Here is a 17,103-nt window from a genome sequence, read left to right on the forward strand (position 1 = left end):
GCGTCTGTGAAGCAATTTTCAATTTTTAAGTTTTGCTTTTAAAAATGTCCACTCTTTCATAAAGGCCAAATATGTGGAGTTTATTACTGATAGTTGTCCTGTGGACAGAGTCTCCCCCTGAGCTCTGGATCTCTCCTGCTTTTCCACTGACCACAGACCTCTTGGCTGCTTCTCTATAATTAGTGCTCTCCTTGCTTGGGATGTCAGTTTAGGTGGACGGCCATGTCTGTCTCATTTTGCAGTTGTGCTCTGGAGATTTGAGTGAGGGGTGAACTGTTCTTAATTAGGCCAGACCTTTTGTTTCTTTAATTGCCAAATCAAGAGAAGTTAGCCATTGTTTAATGTCAGACTGACCGGAGCCATATTGCCTGTTAAATATGGATTGCATCAACCTCTCACTACATTAATTAGAGGAATATTATGCAGTCGAATTGAACTGAACCAATGAGCGAACAGCCATCTCCCACCAATCCTGTAAGATACAATACTCTGAAATGAGAACTGAGGGGTATAAAAAGGGCTTTGCTCCTCTTTCCACATTCATATTGCAGGACTTCAGCCTAAAATCCACATTTTTAGCTGGAAGATCACAGATGTGCTTCACTGCTCATTGGTGAGCCCACAATTGTGCCTGGAGAACCCAGGTGACCACAATTCAGTTTCCTGGCTACATACCTTGCTGTGCTCAGTCATCTTTCTAAGCTTGCTGCTATCTCCTCTCAGTGGGTGCTCATCAAAAGCGAGGTGCTGCTGACTGGGATAGTTGGCACAGGAAGCCCCGAAGTCGCAAAGATTCTAACCCCTTGAGAGCCAACAAATGGGAGAGACTCTGTCGCTTGTACCATCTTGTGATCTTGCTGTAAATGTACGAAATGTGTTTGCCTGTTGGTGACCAATAATGTATCACCAAGGTGTGGTTCCCTCACCCTGTGTTGTTTGAGTAGTGTTCTGCCCACAAAAAATGAGTGTGAGCGTTCAGTGGGATGAGCCCTGGTCTGAGCAGTCTTTCTGAAATCAGCCAGGCCAGCGGACGACTCTACCCACTGACCCTCGTGTCTCCACACTATACTCCTGCCATTTTTGAATGATGGATTGAAAAGTGCTTAGTGAAATGTTCAGAGCTTTGGCTATTTTTTTTTTTTTTTTATAACCGAGCCCTGCTTTACTCTTCTCCACAACTTTATCCCTGACCTGTCTCGTGGATTCCTTGGTATTCAAGATGCTGTTTGATCCCTAATGTTCTCAAACAAAACTCGTGAAATCTTCACAAAAAAGCTGTAGTTATGAGAATAAATGATACAGGTGACTCAATTTACTAATTATGTGACTTCTGGAGGCAGTTGGTCACTCAGGGGCATAATACTACAAGGGACTGAATACAAATGCACGTCACAATATTCAGATTTATATTTTTAAATATTTAGAAAACCATCTATCATTTCCTTTACACTTCACAAATACTTGTTACTTAATTCTGGTATATCCATAAAACCATAATAAAATACATTTACGTTTGTGGGAGTAACGTAAAAATAAGTAGAAACGTTCCAGGGGTGTGAATACCTTTTTCAAGGGGCAAAAATCATTCATGACTCTAAAAATACTAGACTAGTTCCCTGGATCAATGTCCCATCACAAAATCTAGTACTGATAATCTGCCATAATATACTTTTCACGGAAGGCATCCAAGCCCGCCTTGAATTTTTGTAGTCTATCAACATTTATCACATCGCGTGTCAGAGAGTTCCATATTGTCACTGCTCTTACAGTAAAGAATCCCCATCTGTGATTATGATTGAACCTCCTTGTCATCATTGCAGGTCTCAGTTGTAAAAAGCTAATTAGAAATATCTCAGTAATGCCCCTGATATACTTGTACATTGTAATAAAATCGCCCCATAGCCTTTGTGTTTCCAAAATGAATAACCCCAGGCTTGCTAACCTGTCCTCCTATTGCAGACCTTCCATTCCTTTAATGGTCGCACTTCTCTGCACTTGCTCTAGTTCAGTTATGTCTTCCTCATCATTTATTGGAGCCCGAAATTGTGCAGAATATTGTAAAGGCCACTTTACACACAGAGATAAATCTTTGGCAGATCTGTGGTTGCAGTGAAATCATGGGCATATTGTTCCATTTGTACACAGCCACAAACCTGGCACTGATTGTCCACAATTTAACTGCAACCACAGATCTGCCGCAGATTTATCTCTGTGTGTAAAGTGGCCTTAAGTGTGGCCGCACTAGTGACTTGTATAGAGGCAAAACTGTTCTTGTCTGGAACATCTGTGCCTCGTTCACTGCATCCTATTATTTTATCTGCCTTGGCAGCAGCTTCCTGGCACTGGTTGGTTTTCTCGTCCACCCCCACACCCACGTCTTTTTCAGTGTCACTTTTCCAGAGTAACTATTTAAAAACATTGTCATTTAAGAATCAGCCGAAAAAATCTGGAAATCTAAACCCCTGCAAATATACAAAGAACAAAAACCAACAGATTAATATTATAAAATAGTCACATGCCATACATGTGGAAGAAAAGACGCTTTATAATATTATTGGATCGAGGTTCTTCATTTCGATTAGTGCAGCCCCAAATCATGAATTTTCTTCTCCTTCATGCCATACATGTTAGTGTTATTTCTACGGCCAGTGATCGGATATAAAGTCTCCAGTAATTATATTACTGTACAGGATTCTTTATGATGTTACATCATCATCTTCTCCCCATTCAGGTCCCTACAATATCGGATCCTCTCAGTGGAGAACTTCTATACAAGAGAATTCTCCTGATTGACCCATCAAGGATGGATATGGACAGGGACAAGATGGCGGAGAGGATATTACACCTCACCCTAGAGATCCTCTTCCGGCTTACTGGAGAGGTGAGAGATTCTGATGACGTCACATTACATCATTCTTATCTATGGGAATAACAGATGGACAGAACTGGAGAGGTGAGGACTCTGCAAATGTTTGGAGTGAGATTTATTACTGTGTCTCTCCATAACCAGGATTACACAGTAGTGAAGAAGACCTCTAGTGAGCGCTGTCAGGCCCCTGTGTCTGAGGGATGGGGAAGAGCCCTGAGCCCAATCACGGGGCCTCCACCTCACCCCCCGATACATGAGGACATCAATGACCAGAAGATCCTAGAACTCACCTACAAGATGATTGAGCTGCTGACTGGAGAGGTGACACTGCTGGGAATGCTGGGACATTATACACTAACGCTATGAAGGGATCGGGGGTGACGGTATCATTGTATGTGTCAGGTTTCTATAAGGTGTCAGGACGTCACCGTCTATTTCTCCATGGAGGAGTGGGAGTATTTAGAAGGACACAAAGATCTGTACAAGGACGTCATGATGGAGGTTCCCCAGCCCCTCACATCACCAGGTAATAGACAGGACTAAATACACACGGCCTATAATTATCTGTATGTAAGGAATTAATTCAGTCCCTGTATGTGTCTCCTCCAGTTCTATCCAGTAAGAGGACAACACCAGAGAGATGTCCCCGTCCTCTTCTCCCACAGGACTGTAACCAAGAAGACCCCGATGTTCCTCAGGATGTGTTTCCTCCAGCTCTATCCAGTAAGAGATATCTACTCATGTACTTTCTGCACTAATTTTGTGTTTACATTTTTAGACTTTCTGCTCTGGGTTATTTTCAGCTGTATTTTCTTTGCTTCTGCTTCTTCTGCGGTTTGTTTCTAGTGCCTTCTCTATGTTGTTATGAAGGCAACTCAAAGACCTGCAGAGGGTTCATGAATATCCTGTTTCCCCAAAAATACGACCTACACCAAAAATAAGCCCTAGCATAATTTTATGGGATTTTTGGAGAATGTTTGAAATATAAGCCCTACTCCAAAAATAAGCCCTAGTTACAGTCAGAGCCAGCGTTAGGAGGAGTCAAACCGCAATTTCTCAGGAACCTCACTCTCTTAGGGATCCCATCAGTTTTATTCTAAGGTTGATTGTTTAAGGACCTTTGATGACTTCAAAGTCATGTGACATGATGTAACCAAAGGTCTCTTCATTGCAGGAGTCTAAATTGAACAGAATACAGGCTGGCATGCAGGACTGGTATTAGGGGAAAGGGAGAACAAACTGGACAATTTCACAGAACCCCCATTCTACTAGGTCCCCCAGTGTTTATATACCGATTATAGGACTGCTTAAGGACCTTTCTAACATCACCTCATGTGATATAAGGTCTCTTAATTACAGAAGTCTAAAAATAAAGAGGCGATAGGCTGGTGTGTGTGTGTGTGTGTGTGTGTTCACGCAAATTTTAACCAGCTTTGCCAAAATAGGCAGAGTTAGAACCGTTCACTGAAATGCAAAAGTTTTCAACTACCAAAAAAGATGTAATTAAATTATTGCTTTAGAGAGTGTGAATTACTGGCAAACTACCCTGGAAAGAATGGAGACACCTACAGAAGATTTTACACCTAGACCCTGATTCATCAAAGCAATTATGGCATAAATCACTTTGAAAGGTCTCAAAAAAATGTGTGCAGCAGAGAGTTTTGAAAAAAATTGTGCAACTTTTGGAGGTTTCACGCCAATTTTAACCAGCTTTGTCAAAATGGGCAGAGCTTGGCCAGAAGAAGGGTGTGATGCCACCGCTTCTCTAATTCATAACAAAATGCAGTTTTCCCTATGCCAGAACCATCACTCCAATCCATGATGTAATTTTTCAGTGTCCATCGCCAGTCTTGATGAGTTGGAGCCCTAATGTTTATTTGCATAGACCGCAAGACCCTGCTACCTGCTTTGGTTACAAAGCCTGATGGGCCATCAACGTTACAGTTCCGGAAAACCCCATTATACAGTGTGTCCACCCTTATCCTGTCCACCGCCATTAACTTGAGAACGTCGGCAGCTTTAGGCATAGAAGTGGTGTCTAGGTATAGTAAAGTAGCCATGCACTACGCAATGAAACCACCTATAGCGCCACCTGGTTCAAAACAACGGAGTTAGCATTTTTATTTTGAAATTGGAACGAGAGAGAGAGAAAAAAAGTGAATTACAAAGTTGTAGGGCATACCTAGACACCACTTCTATGCCTATAGCTGCCGCCGTTCTCAAGTTAATTGCGGTGAACAGGATATGTGTGGACACACTGTATATCTGGCATCTGTAACTATTTTATTTTCGTCTTCGAAAAAACCCTCTTTGAAATTGTCTACGTTGTGGATCAATGTAACAAGGAGATGTTTGCAGGGTATGCCAACTGTCATGGCGGCATCAGGATCTGTGGAAACTACACTGTGCCTGCTAACTTCTCTGATGTCTGTGAGCAGCGCAGGGAGATGCAGGTGTCAAACCACAGGCTTGGGCAGGCTAGCAAGAGTTATTCTCTGCTGGGATGCTTGTTAATGTCTTTGATCACATGCTGTAAAGGAGAAAGTATCATTCGCTTCCCTTCTGTATATGCTGGCTGGACTATCTCATTAATGCCAACTATAGGTTACCTATACTTGTCTGTTGAGGTGTTGTGATAGAGATGTACGGTTTATTGTTGTGTACTATTGCTGTAAGCTGTTGTGGTGTTAAGCCTTGTTGTCTTTTTGTTGCTGCCTTCCAGCTCTTGCTTTTCTCCTTAGTCTCTCACTGTTTATTTCTGTGACTTTGCAATGTGTCCTGTCTGTCTTAATCTATGTTTCCCGTCTTTCTTAATCTGTGTTTCCATCATACTCCTGCCCATTCCTTTCCCGGGGGAGATAACAGATTAGATCTCTTCAGGAGACTAGTAAGGCACGGGACTCCGTCATCTCCATCTTCAGGGGTAATTCAGTGGTTAGGAATAGGTTACTGTCCCCTAGTGTGAGAGACAGTATAGGAGCCCCCTGTCCCTCATTATCCTGCAGTCAGATTGTGACAATCAATCAGATTATTTACTATAGCACATTCCAGAGAACTGGTGCTAGAAATGGGAGATCCGCATTAACGAAGATGTAACTCTTAAGGCCGCTTTACACACAACGATATCGCCCAGATCGTTGCTACGATTTGCCGAGATCGCTCTTAGGTCGTTTTGTAACGGTCACACGTACCCATCTCACAAACGACGCTACATCGTTCAGCGATATATTGTTTGACTAAGGCGGTCGTGTGGACACCGTCACACAGCAATCCTCCCAACAATTCCGGCAATGACAGAGGTGTATAATTGTGTCCGCCTTATCAACCATGCCTGCCAAATCAGAACGCAGTTGGTACCACCAATCAGAGCGGAGAAAGCGTGGAGCATTGCTCGTAATGACACGCCCGTGTCGCTGATGACGGACGCACTAACAATGTTGTTCGAAACGACGAACAATAGTTTGAAACTGAACGACGTGTCAATGATCAACTATTTTCGCTATTTTTAAGATCGTTTGGAGTTGCTCATAGGTGTCACACGCAACGACGTCACTAACGACGACGGAAGTACGTCACGAAAACCGTGACCCTGACGACATATCTTCAGATAAATCGTAGCGCGTAACGGGGCCTTAAGATGTCGAAATTGGACAACAGATTCAGAATACATTTTTTCCTAATTTAATTTCTGATGTTATGGTTTAAAAAAAATAAATGTGCTTTCAAGATATGAAAAACTAATAACATTGTATTTATTTTTAGGAGATTACTGTATTTTGAGTTCGTATGGAAATCTATTATCTTCAGAATTTGAAACAGACAATCAAAGTGTCACACATGATACATATGAAGAGCATGCTGTTGTCCCAGATATACCTCCAGTCCTTCCTCGGAAAGCTCTATCATCTAATCTTTTCAAACAAGTCCAAAATTCCGATTCATCACAGAATTGTCAGCAAACTAAAAGTTACAGTAGGGATGTGGAATATGAAATGGCTCCTACAAGGGAGAAACTATTTTCATGTTTAAAATGTCGAAAATGTTTTATCAGGAAATCAGACCTTGTTAGACATCAGAAAATTCACACAGGGGAGAAGCCATTTTCATGTCCAGAGTGTGAGAAATGTTTTATTCAGAAATCACAACTTGTTCAGCATCAAAGATCTCACACAGGGAAAAAGCCATTTTCATGTTCAGAATGTGGGAAAAGTTTTATTCACAAATCACGTCTTGTTACGCATCAGAGAAATCACACAGGGGAGAAGCCATTTTCATGTTCAGAATGTGGGAAATGTTTTATTCGGAAATCAGCTCTGGTTAGACATCAAAGATCTCACACAGGGGAGAAGCCATTTTCATGTTCAGAGTGTGGGAAATGTTTTATTTGGAATTCAGAACTTGTTGACCATCAAAGATATCACACAGGGGAGAAGCCGTTTTCATGTTCAGAGTGTGGGAAATGTTTTATTCAGAAAACATACCTTGTTAGACATCAGAAAAATCACACAGGGATGAAGCCGTTTTCATGTTCAGAATGTGGGAAATGTTTTATTCAGAAAACATACCTTGTTAGACATCAGAAAAATCACACAGGAATGAAGCCATTTTCATGTTCAAAGTGTGGGAAATATTTTAACTGGAAATCTGAACTTGTTGTACATCAAAGATGTCACACAGGGGAGAAGCCATTTTCATGTTCAGAATGTGGGAAATGTTTTATTCAGAAATCAGATCTTGTTTGTCATCAAAGATCACACACAGGGGAGAAGCCATTTTTATGCCTGGAATGTGGTAAATGTTTTAGTAGGAAATCAACTCTTATTGACCATGGAAAACTTCACACAGGGGATAAACCATTTTTATGTTCTGAATGTGGAAAATTTTATTCTCAGAAATCAAATCTCGTTAAACATCTGAAGAAGCAACACAGAGAAGGAACCTTTTTCATGTTGTGAATATTTGAAATGTTTAACTGGTAAATCAAGTCTTGTCGATCATGAGAAAACCCACACAGTAGAGGAGCCATTCTTGCATTTGGAATTTGGCAAATGTTTTTATCATTACTCAGGTCCTGTTGTCAGATGAGTCACATGGGAGAAGGCATCATGATGTACTGTGAGTAAAAGGGTTTTATGCAAAAGTCAATTGCTCAAGTAAGACTTGGTCAGGGAATGCACCATTTTTTTTCTTTTTAAACTTACTGTATTATTATGACTATAAGATGCACCTAGGAGGAGGAAAATAGGAAAAAAAATGTAGCAAAAAACGTAGTCCTGATGCACTGTTATGGGGGGGGGGAGTGGGGAATTATTATTATTCCACATTCTGGGGCCCTTCCAGTTATGTGTCTCTGATTTTGGTGCATATGTCATTTTTCCTGGTATATATGTTCCTCATCTTTCTCCCATCCTGGTATATATGGCCTTCATCCTGGGCTCATCCTGGTATATATGATCCCCATGCTGGTATATAAGGCCCACCTGGTATATATGATCCTCATCCTGGTATGTATACCTCTCATCCTGGTATATATTGCAATCATCCTAATGTATATGATCCCCATCCTAAGCCCATTTCAGAATATATGTCCCTTATCCTGGTATATATGATCCCAATCTTAGTATTTACAAGTGAAAATGAGCCCCCTTACCTCTTGGGCTGCAGGTTGCACCTGCCCCTGGCGTCATTCTGGTATAAATATCCCTCATCACACTGCAGAAATAAAAAAAAATGATTATACTCACCATCCAGCTGCTCCCCCAGTGTGTGGTGTTGTCTTTGATGTTGGCAAGTGAATTCAGTGTATAAGCGGCGCTTCGCATGACATCACTGCCATTCACCTGCAGTTACACGCAGATATCAGCTGCCGGAATATTCACTGCTTCCCACACCTGGGATTATGGGCTTGGGGACAAGTGAATTATTAAAAAGAAGTAAGAGTCACTGCTCCCCACGCCCATAATGCCACACACCCCTCGATTTTCGCTTCAGTGCCTAGAGGTAGACAGGATTATGGGAGTGAGGAGCAGTGAATATTCACTTTTGCTATTAGCAGGCACACTGTTAGCCGCAGCGCTGGTTCCTGCCTCCTGTGACTCACTCCTGCACTACCACTCCTCCAGCCACAGCCAGGAGCATTCGGACTATGAGACAACCCCCCTTCCTACACATTTTTTTTGGGGGGGGGTGGGGGATGTGTCTTAAAGTACAAAAAATACAGGAATTGGTTAACAATTAGTAAAAGTAAAAAGAGTACAATAGGCAAAATCACATATCATAAAAGGGCCCAAATTATTGTGAATCTGACCGTTTCCGGCACCACCCTCTTTTACTAAACTTCTCTTACATTTCAGAATAAAAAATGTCAAAAGCCACAAAATATTTTAAAATTTTACACAATAGTTTGTAGCACAATGTGTTTGATGACTTTCCCTTTAAATAGTGCTTATCATCACAAAATATATATCACGGGATCCTTTATCAAGATGGCCTCAAAAAAAAAAAAAAAGGACAGAACTGCCGCTCAAAGAGAGCTGGAAATTACCTTGTTAAAGTTAGAGGCAGCAAACCAATCATATCCCACTATCCATCTTACCAAACGTATAACAGATATTACATTTCAACTACAAACTTTGTTGACAACAAAAACGGAGAGAGCACTAAGATGGACGCAAGCCACATACTACAAACTTTCCAATAAAATAGATAAACTATTAGCAAGAAAACTTTGTGATTAGGAAAGGATTAACTCAGTATATGTCAAGCTGCGAACAGGGGGAGCCGGAGCTCTGTAGCAGAAGACACAACACAAAGCAACGAGAACCAGGAAGTAAATACACAGTGTTTTCGTACACTGCTTCACAGCACAGCTGAGAAGCAGAGTTGCAGGGCATGTGAGGAATAGTCAGGCAGGCTGGGTCAAACACAGTACGGGCAGAAGCAGGACCAGAGGAACAAGCAAAAGCGGAGTCAAAGTCAGGCCAAGGTCAGTACCAGAGGAAGCAACCGAGTGGGGAGGTAGGTGAGGGGACAGAGGACAGGAGGGACAACCAGGGGACAGAACACAGACAAGGGAACGGGGGCACAGGAACAGACGGATCAGGATATCACTCACAGGACCAGCAATCACAGGCAAAGCAGTGCTAAGTGGCAGTGGCTTTATCGGCACTTAAACATCATTTGACCACATATTCTGACATGACTATAGATATTATTGATTACATCATAAATGTGGTTCAATTTCTCATGTTAAACAATTATTTTTATTTTAATGGCAAGTATTTTGTTCAGAGTACTGGAGTCTCAATGGGAGCCAAATATTCACCCTCTGTGGCTAATTTGACCATGATTTGGTGGGAAGGAATATATATTTACGATTCACAGAACCCCTTCTTAAAGGACATAATATGGTACGGCAGATTCATAGACGATATGTTAATCATATGGACGGGCTATGAATCTGCCGTACAAGATTTTATTTTTTATTTAAACAATAACGTCTTCAATCTTGAATTTAAAGTCCAATATAGTCGCAACATTACTCAGTTTTTGGATTTAACCCTAGAGGGGAAAATGTTCTCCAAAATTTCCACCAAAACATATAGAAAACAAATAGCAGGGAACACTATTTTACATGCTACTAGTCACCATCCAGCACATACGATTAAAGCAATCCCTTTGGGTGAAATTATTAGAGCAAATCGTAATTGCAATACCCCTGATTCCTATTCTGTAGAACTAAACAACATTGAGACTCACCTACAAGCTAGAGGTTATAAAAATCGGATGATTACTAGTGCCAAAAAAATTATTAATAAAATAATTATTGATAATGATTCTCACTCATCAGAATTAGAACCCAATGACAACTCAAAAAAATCAAAAAAATGGACCAAAAAAATTATACACCACAAAATAATTCACTTTCTCTTGTTCTGAAATACAGTAACCAATTTGACCTCATTAAACGTATGTTCCATAAGAATATTTCTATTTTGAGAGAAGAGGATACCTTAAACCATATTTTACATAACAATTATAGAGTAGTGTATAAAAAAGCAACCACATTGGCCAATATTCTCTCACCTAGTGCTGTCAGATTTCCAAAAACTAAAGGTAATTGGTTATCATTAAAGGGTTTTTATAAGTGCGGTTTGCACAATTGTAAAATGTGTACAGTTGCAAAAATGTAAATTTTTCACTGACACATCCAATAATAACAAGTATCAAATTAATTCCTTTTTAAACTGCAATACGAGATGGGTCACTTATATTATAGAGTGCAATAAATGCAATCTAAAATATGTTGGTAGCACAAAGCGAACGGTTTGCACTAGAATAAAGGAACAACTCCATGATATTGCCAAATATAACCAAATAAAAAACACATCACAAGCTTCTAAACATTTTATTCAAGAACACAATAGGTCAATTGAATTTTTTTCTGCATATGTGATTGAAAAACTGCATAAAATACATAAACATGGTTTCAGCTTAAATGGTCTGAGAAATAGAGAGGCATGGTGGATTTTCCAATTGAATACCAGAGTTCCCCATGGCTTGAATCTCAGACGCGATATAATGCTACATTATTAATGTCTGGGCTTTGTATTGCAATTAGTTTGGAATGTCACTGCACTATGGTCTAAATCGCAATCAGTCTTTCTTTCATGCGATGAGTGTCACTTTCTCTTCTATTTCCCCTTTTGTGGAGACTTTTGGTGTTGATGGAAATACTGTGCATAATCATGGCAATTTTATGACATGAGTGTGCCTGCTTGTTCACAGCAACATTCCGGTCCAGTGTGTCACTGGTCTGTTTACTCATTTACCTTTCAGACCATTTTAGGTGGCTAATGATATGAACTTCCCAACTGAATCTGACCTGGAGTTTCCCCAAAAAGTCGCAACTGAGATACTGGCTTAATACAAAGGAATTTCTCTTATTGTTTCCAAATGAAATGAACTGCTTTATTTCAATCAAAATGGACTATTTGATATGGCACTTGCCACAATGTCTGATGAATCTGTATACAATTTTTCATGTTTCTTGTATAAATATGACAAATGTGAATTTAACTAATTTTATATAAATTAGTGGTTTTCCAGTTTTGTGAAAAATCTTAAAGGAGTTGTCCGACATTAGCTTAACAAAAATGTTTGAGTTTATCTGTGCTGTATTGTCATATAAATCACACCTACATTGTTATTTTTTGTTTTCTAACTTTTGTTCCTCTTGAATTATCCCTTTATTCTCGGCAGCTTCTTGTTTACATTCAGATCCAGCAAACTGACCACTTCCTGTGCTGAACCTCAGTCAGAGCTGTCACCGCCCAGCCTCAGTGTCCAGCCCCACCCCAGTGTCCAGCCTCGCCCTCTGCCCGCCCCCTGCACACACATTCCCTGTCAGTATTCTTCCCCAGCACCTGACCTGGTATCACTACAGCATTGCAAATAACAGCCCCACATCAGGCTCTGCACCGCACACGCACACATATGGCTCTGTAACGCACACATATGGCTCTGCACACGCACACATATGGCTCTGCACCGCACACGCACACATATGGCTCTGTACCGCACACATATGGCTCTGCACACGCACACATATGGCTCTGCACCGCACACGCACACATATGGCTCTGCACACGCACACATATGGCTCTGCACCGCACACGCACACATATGGCTCTGCACCGCACACATATGGCTCTGTACCGCACACGCACACATATGGCTCTGTACCGCACACGCACACATATGGCTCTGCACACATATGGCTCTGCACACGCACACATATGGCTCTGCACCGCACACGCACACATATGGCTCTGCACCGCACACGCACACATATGGCTCTGCACACGCACACATATGGCTCTGCACCGCACACGCACATATATGGCTCTGCACCGCACACGCACACATATGGCTCTGCACCGCACACGCACACATATGGCTCTGTACCGCACACATATGGCTCTGCACACGCACACATATGGCTCTGCACACGCACACATATGGCTCTGCACCGCACACGCACACATATGGCTCTGTACCGCACACGCACACATATGGCTCTGCACCGCACACGCACACATATGGCTCTGTACCGCACACGCACACATATGGCTCTGCACACGCACACATATGGCTCTGCACACATATGGCTACGCACACGCACACATATGGCTCTGCACACGCACACATATGGCTCTGCACCGCACACGCACACATATGGCTCTGTACCGCACACGCACACATATGGCTCTGCACACGCACACATATGGCTCTGCACTGCACACATATGGCTCTGCACACGCACACATATGGCTCTGCACCGCACACGCACACATATGGCTCTGTACCGCACACGCACACATATGGCTCTGCACCGCACACGCACACATATGGCTCTGTACCGCACACGCACACATATGGCTCTGCACCGCACACGCACACATATGGCTCTGCCCCGCACACACACACATATGGCTCTGCACACGCACACATATGGCTCTGCACCGCACACACACACATATGGCTCTGTACCGCACACGCACACATATGGCTCTGCACCGCACACGCACACATATAGTTCTGCACCGCACACGCACACATATGGCTCTGTACCTCACACGCACACATATGGCTCTGTACCTCACACGCACACATATGGCTCTGCACCTCACACGCACACATATGGCTCTGCACCTCACACGCACACATATGGCTCTGCACACGCACACATATGACTCTGCACCGCACACACACACATATGGCTCTGCACCGCACACATATGGCTCTGCACACGCACACATATGGCTCTGCACCGCACACGCACACATATGGCTCTGTACCGCACACGCACACATATGGCTCTGCACCGCACACGCACACATATGGTTCTGCACCGCACACGCACACATATGGCTCTGTACCTCACACGCACACATATGACTCTGCACCGCACACGCACAAATATGGCTCTGCACACGCACACATATGGCTCTGCACCGCACACGCACACATATGGCTCTGCACCGCACACACACACATATGGCTCTGCACACGCACACATATGGCTCTGCACCACACACACACACACATGACTCTGTACCGCACACGCACACATATGGCTCTGCACCGCACACGCACACATATGGTTCTGCACCGCACACGCACATATATGGCTCTGTACCTCACACGCACACATATGGCTCTGTACCTCACACGCACACATATGGCTCTGCACCTCACACGCACACATATGGCTCTGCACACGCACACATATGGCTCTGCACCGCACACACACACATATGGCTCTGCACCGCACACGCACACATATGGCTCTGCACACGCACACATATGGCTCTGCACCGCACACGCACACATATGGCTCTGTACCGCACACGCACACATATGGCTCTGCACCGCACACGCACACATATGGTTCTGCACCGCACACGCACACATATGGCTCTGTACCTCACACGCACACATATGACTCTGCACCGCACACGCACACATATGGCTCTGCACCGCACACGCACACATATGGCTCTGCACACGCACACATATGGCTCTGCACCGTACACGCACACACATGGCTCTGCACACGCACACATATGGCTCTGCACCTCACACGCACACATATGGCTCTGCAACCCCCCCCATCCCCATCCCCATCGGGAACACATGTGGAGTACATACTCACCTGTCCTCGGTCCCCGCCGCTCCTGCACGTTCGTGCGCTGTCTGTGCTCTCTTCAGCACAGTAGTGACGTCACCGCTGTGCTGAAGAGAGCACAGACAGCAGGAGGGACAGTGATGAGAACGCTGCGCTGCTTCTCATCAGCACTTTCAAATGTACCGGCATCGGTGATCTGTGATGCCGGTACATTTGAATGTGTGATCCTGAGCAGGGGGCCCGGTGCTGGCGCTGACACCACTGCAGCTGCCGCCAGGCCCCGCCCCCAGGTCACGGACCCCACAGCAGTGCAGGGGGAGGTTACTGGAGAGTAAAAGAGGTGCGGGGGAATGTGTGGGAGGGTGCAGGGAAGGGGAGCGGGGCTCATCACACTGTAGACACCCAGCAGGGAGGCGACAAGCTGTTCCACATTTGCATGTCAACATGGCCCTGCCCATGTTGACATGAAATGACCGGAAGCAGCAAAATCGCGGCAGGAGGTGTCACATGACCGCTCTGAGCCAGGGGAGAGGGGCTGACAGCAGGGCAGGTAAGTGGTCTCTATCTACTTACCTGCTCCAATGTAGCCCAATAGGGAAATAAAAAATAAAATGTCAAAGAAGCCGGATAACCCCTTTAATGGAAATTTTATGATCACCCACTGTTCACTCAAAGTATTTTTTCCACCTTAATACAACAATATAATATTGTATCATATTGATATTAAACTTGTGAAACCCCATATGATTGCTCTATATTTTCACTCATGCATTCTTATATTTTAGTATAAATTAATAATATATAAGTATAATATACACATAAACAAATAGAAGAGTCATGTAGATAAAAATATATATATATGATTCTTTCTTGTTATTGTTAATATGAAATTATAAAAAGCATGAATGTATGATACATTCATTTGTTATTTAAAGAAACAACAAAGAGCCAGCACCAGTGTGCACTAAGGCATCAAATATTCCAAACTGCATTATAAAAATTTTTTTTGAGATTTTTGGCAAAAAATTGCAATTTCTTGAGCTGCTTCGCCACGTCACGGCAAATCTCATTTGAAGCAGTCCTACACTAAAATATTTTTATAAAATGTGCCATGCGGCCTCACATATAAATAGCAGAACTGCTCTCAGCAGCACTCACCTGGTCTATTGCAGTCCCGTACCCATGACTGAGTCATGGCTGTGGGCGGGACAGGTCCAAGCAAATGCTGCATGAAGTATATATATAGCCTGTGGACAAAGCCTGATGACCCAATGTGAACAGTCACCAAACGCCAAAATCTATACAGATGGAATACATCCCAAATTGGGGTGCATAGCAAGGTGGAGGTCAACCACCGACCAATTCAACAAAGAAACAACAAAGAGCCAGCACCAGTGTGCACTAAGGCATCAAATATTCCAAACTGCATTATAAAAATTTTTTTTGAGATTTTTGGCAAAAAATTGCAATTTCTTGAGCTGCTTCGCCACGTCACGGCAAATCTCATTTGAAGCAGTCCTACACTAAAATATTTTTATAAAATGTGCCATGCGGCCTCACATATAAATAGCAGAACTGCTCTCAGCAGCACTCACCTGGTCTATTGCAGTCCCGTACCCATGACTGAGTCATGGCTGTGGGCGGGACAGGTCCAAGCAAATGCTGCATGAAGTATATATATAGCCTGTGGACAAAGCCTGATGACCCAATGTGAACAGTCACCAAACGCCAAAATCTATACAGATGGAATACATCCCAAATTGGGGTGCATAGCAAGGTGGAGGTCAACCACCGACCAATTCAACAAAGAAACAACAAAGAGCCAGCACCAGTGTGCACTAAGGCATCAAATATTCCAAACTGCATTATAAAAATTTTTTTTGAGATTTTTGGCAAAAAATTGCAATTTCTTGAGCTGCTTCGCCACGTCACGGCAAATCTCATTTGAAGCAGTCCTACACTAAAATATTTTTATAAAATGTGCCATGCGGCCTCACATATAAATAGCAGAACTGCTCTCAGCAGCACTCACCTGGTCTATGGCAGTCCCGTACCCATGACTGAGTCATGGCTGTGGGCGGGACAGGTCCAAGCAAATGCTGCATGAAGTATATATATAGCCTGTGGACAAAGCCTGATGACCCAATGTGAACAGTCACCAAACGCCAAAATCTATACAGATGGAATACATCCCAAATTGGGGTGCATAGCAAGGTGGAGGTCAACCACCGACCAATTCAACAAAGAAACAACAAAGAGCCAGCACCAGTGTGCACTAAGGCATCAAATATTCCAAACTGCATTATAAAAAATTTTTTTGAGATTTTTGGCAAAAAATTGCAATTTCTTGAGCTGCTTCGCCACGTCACGGCAAATCTCATTTGAAGCAGTCCTACACTAAAATATTTTTATAAAATGTGCCATGCGGCCTCACATATAAATAGCAGAACTGCTCTCAGCAGCACTCACCTGGTCTATTGCAGTCCCGTACCCATGACTGAGTCATGGCTGTGGGCGGGACAGGTCCAAGCAAATGCTGCATGAA

General features: G+C 43.1%; 1 protein-coding gene across 1 annotated transcript; it reads left to right on the top strand.

Moving 5' to 3' along the window:
- Window positions 1-3,537: 3,537 nt before the first annotated feature.
- LOC142258818 (uncharacterized) lies at window positions 3,538-11,960 on the top strand. Its single transcript, XM_075331409.1, is given in 3 exon segments — window positions 3,538-3,592; window positions 6,632-7,785; window positions 7,787-11,960. Coding segments are annotated over 2 exon segments (1,092 nt in total). The 5' UTR covers window positions 3,538-3,592; window positions 6,632-6,861; the 3' UTR covers window positions 7,955-11,960.
- Window positions 11,961-17,103: the final 5,143 nt, after the last annotated feature.

Source organism: Anomaloglossus baeobatrachus, assembly GCF_048569485.1.
Source record: "Anomaloglossus baeobatrachus isolate aAnoBae1 chromosome 5 unlocalized genomic scaffold, aAnoBae1.hap1 SUPER_5_unloc_12, whole genome shotgun sequence".
NCBI lineage: Eukaryota > Metazoa > Chordata > Amphibia > Anura > Aromobatidae > Anomaloglossus > Anomaloglossus baeobatrachus.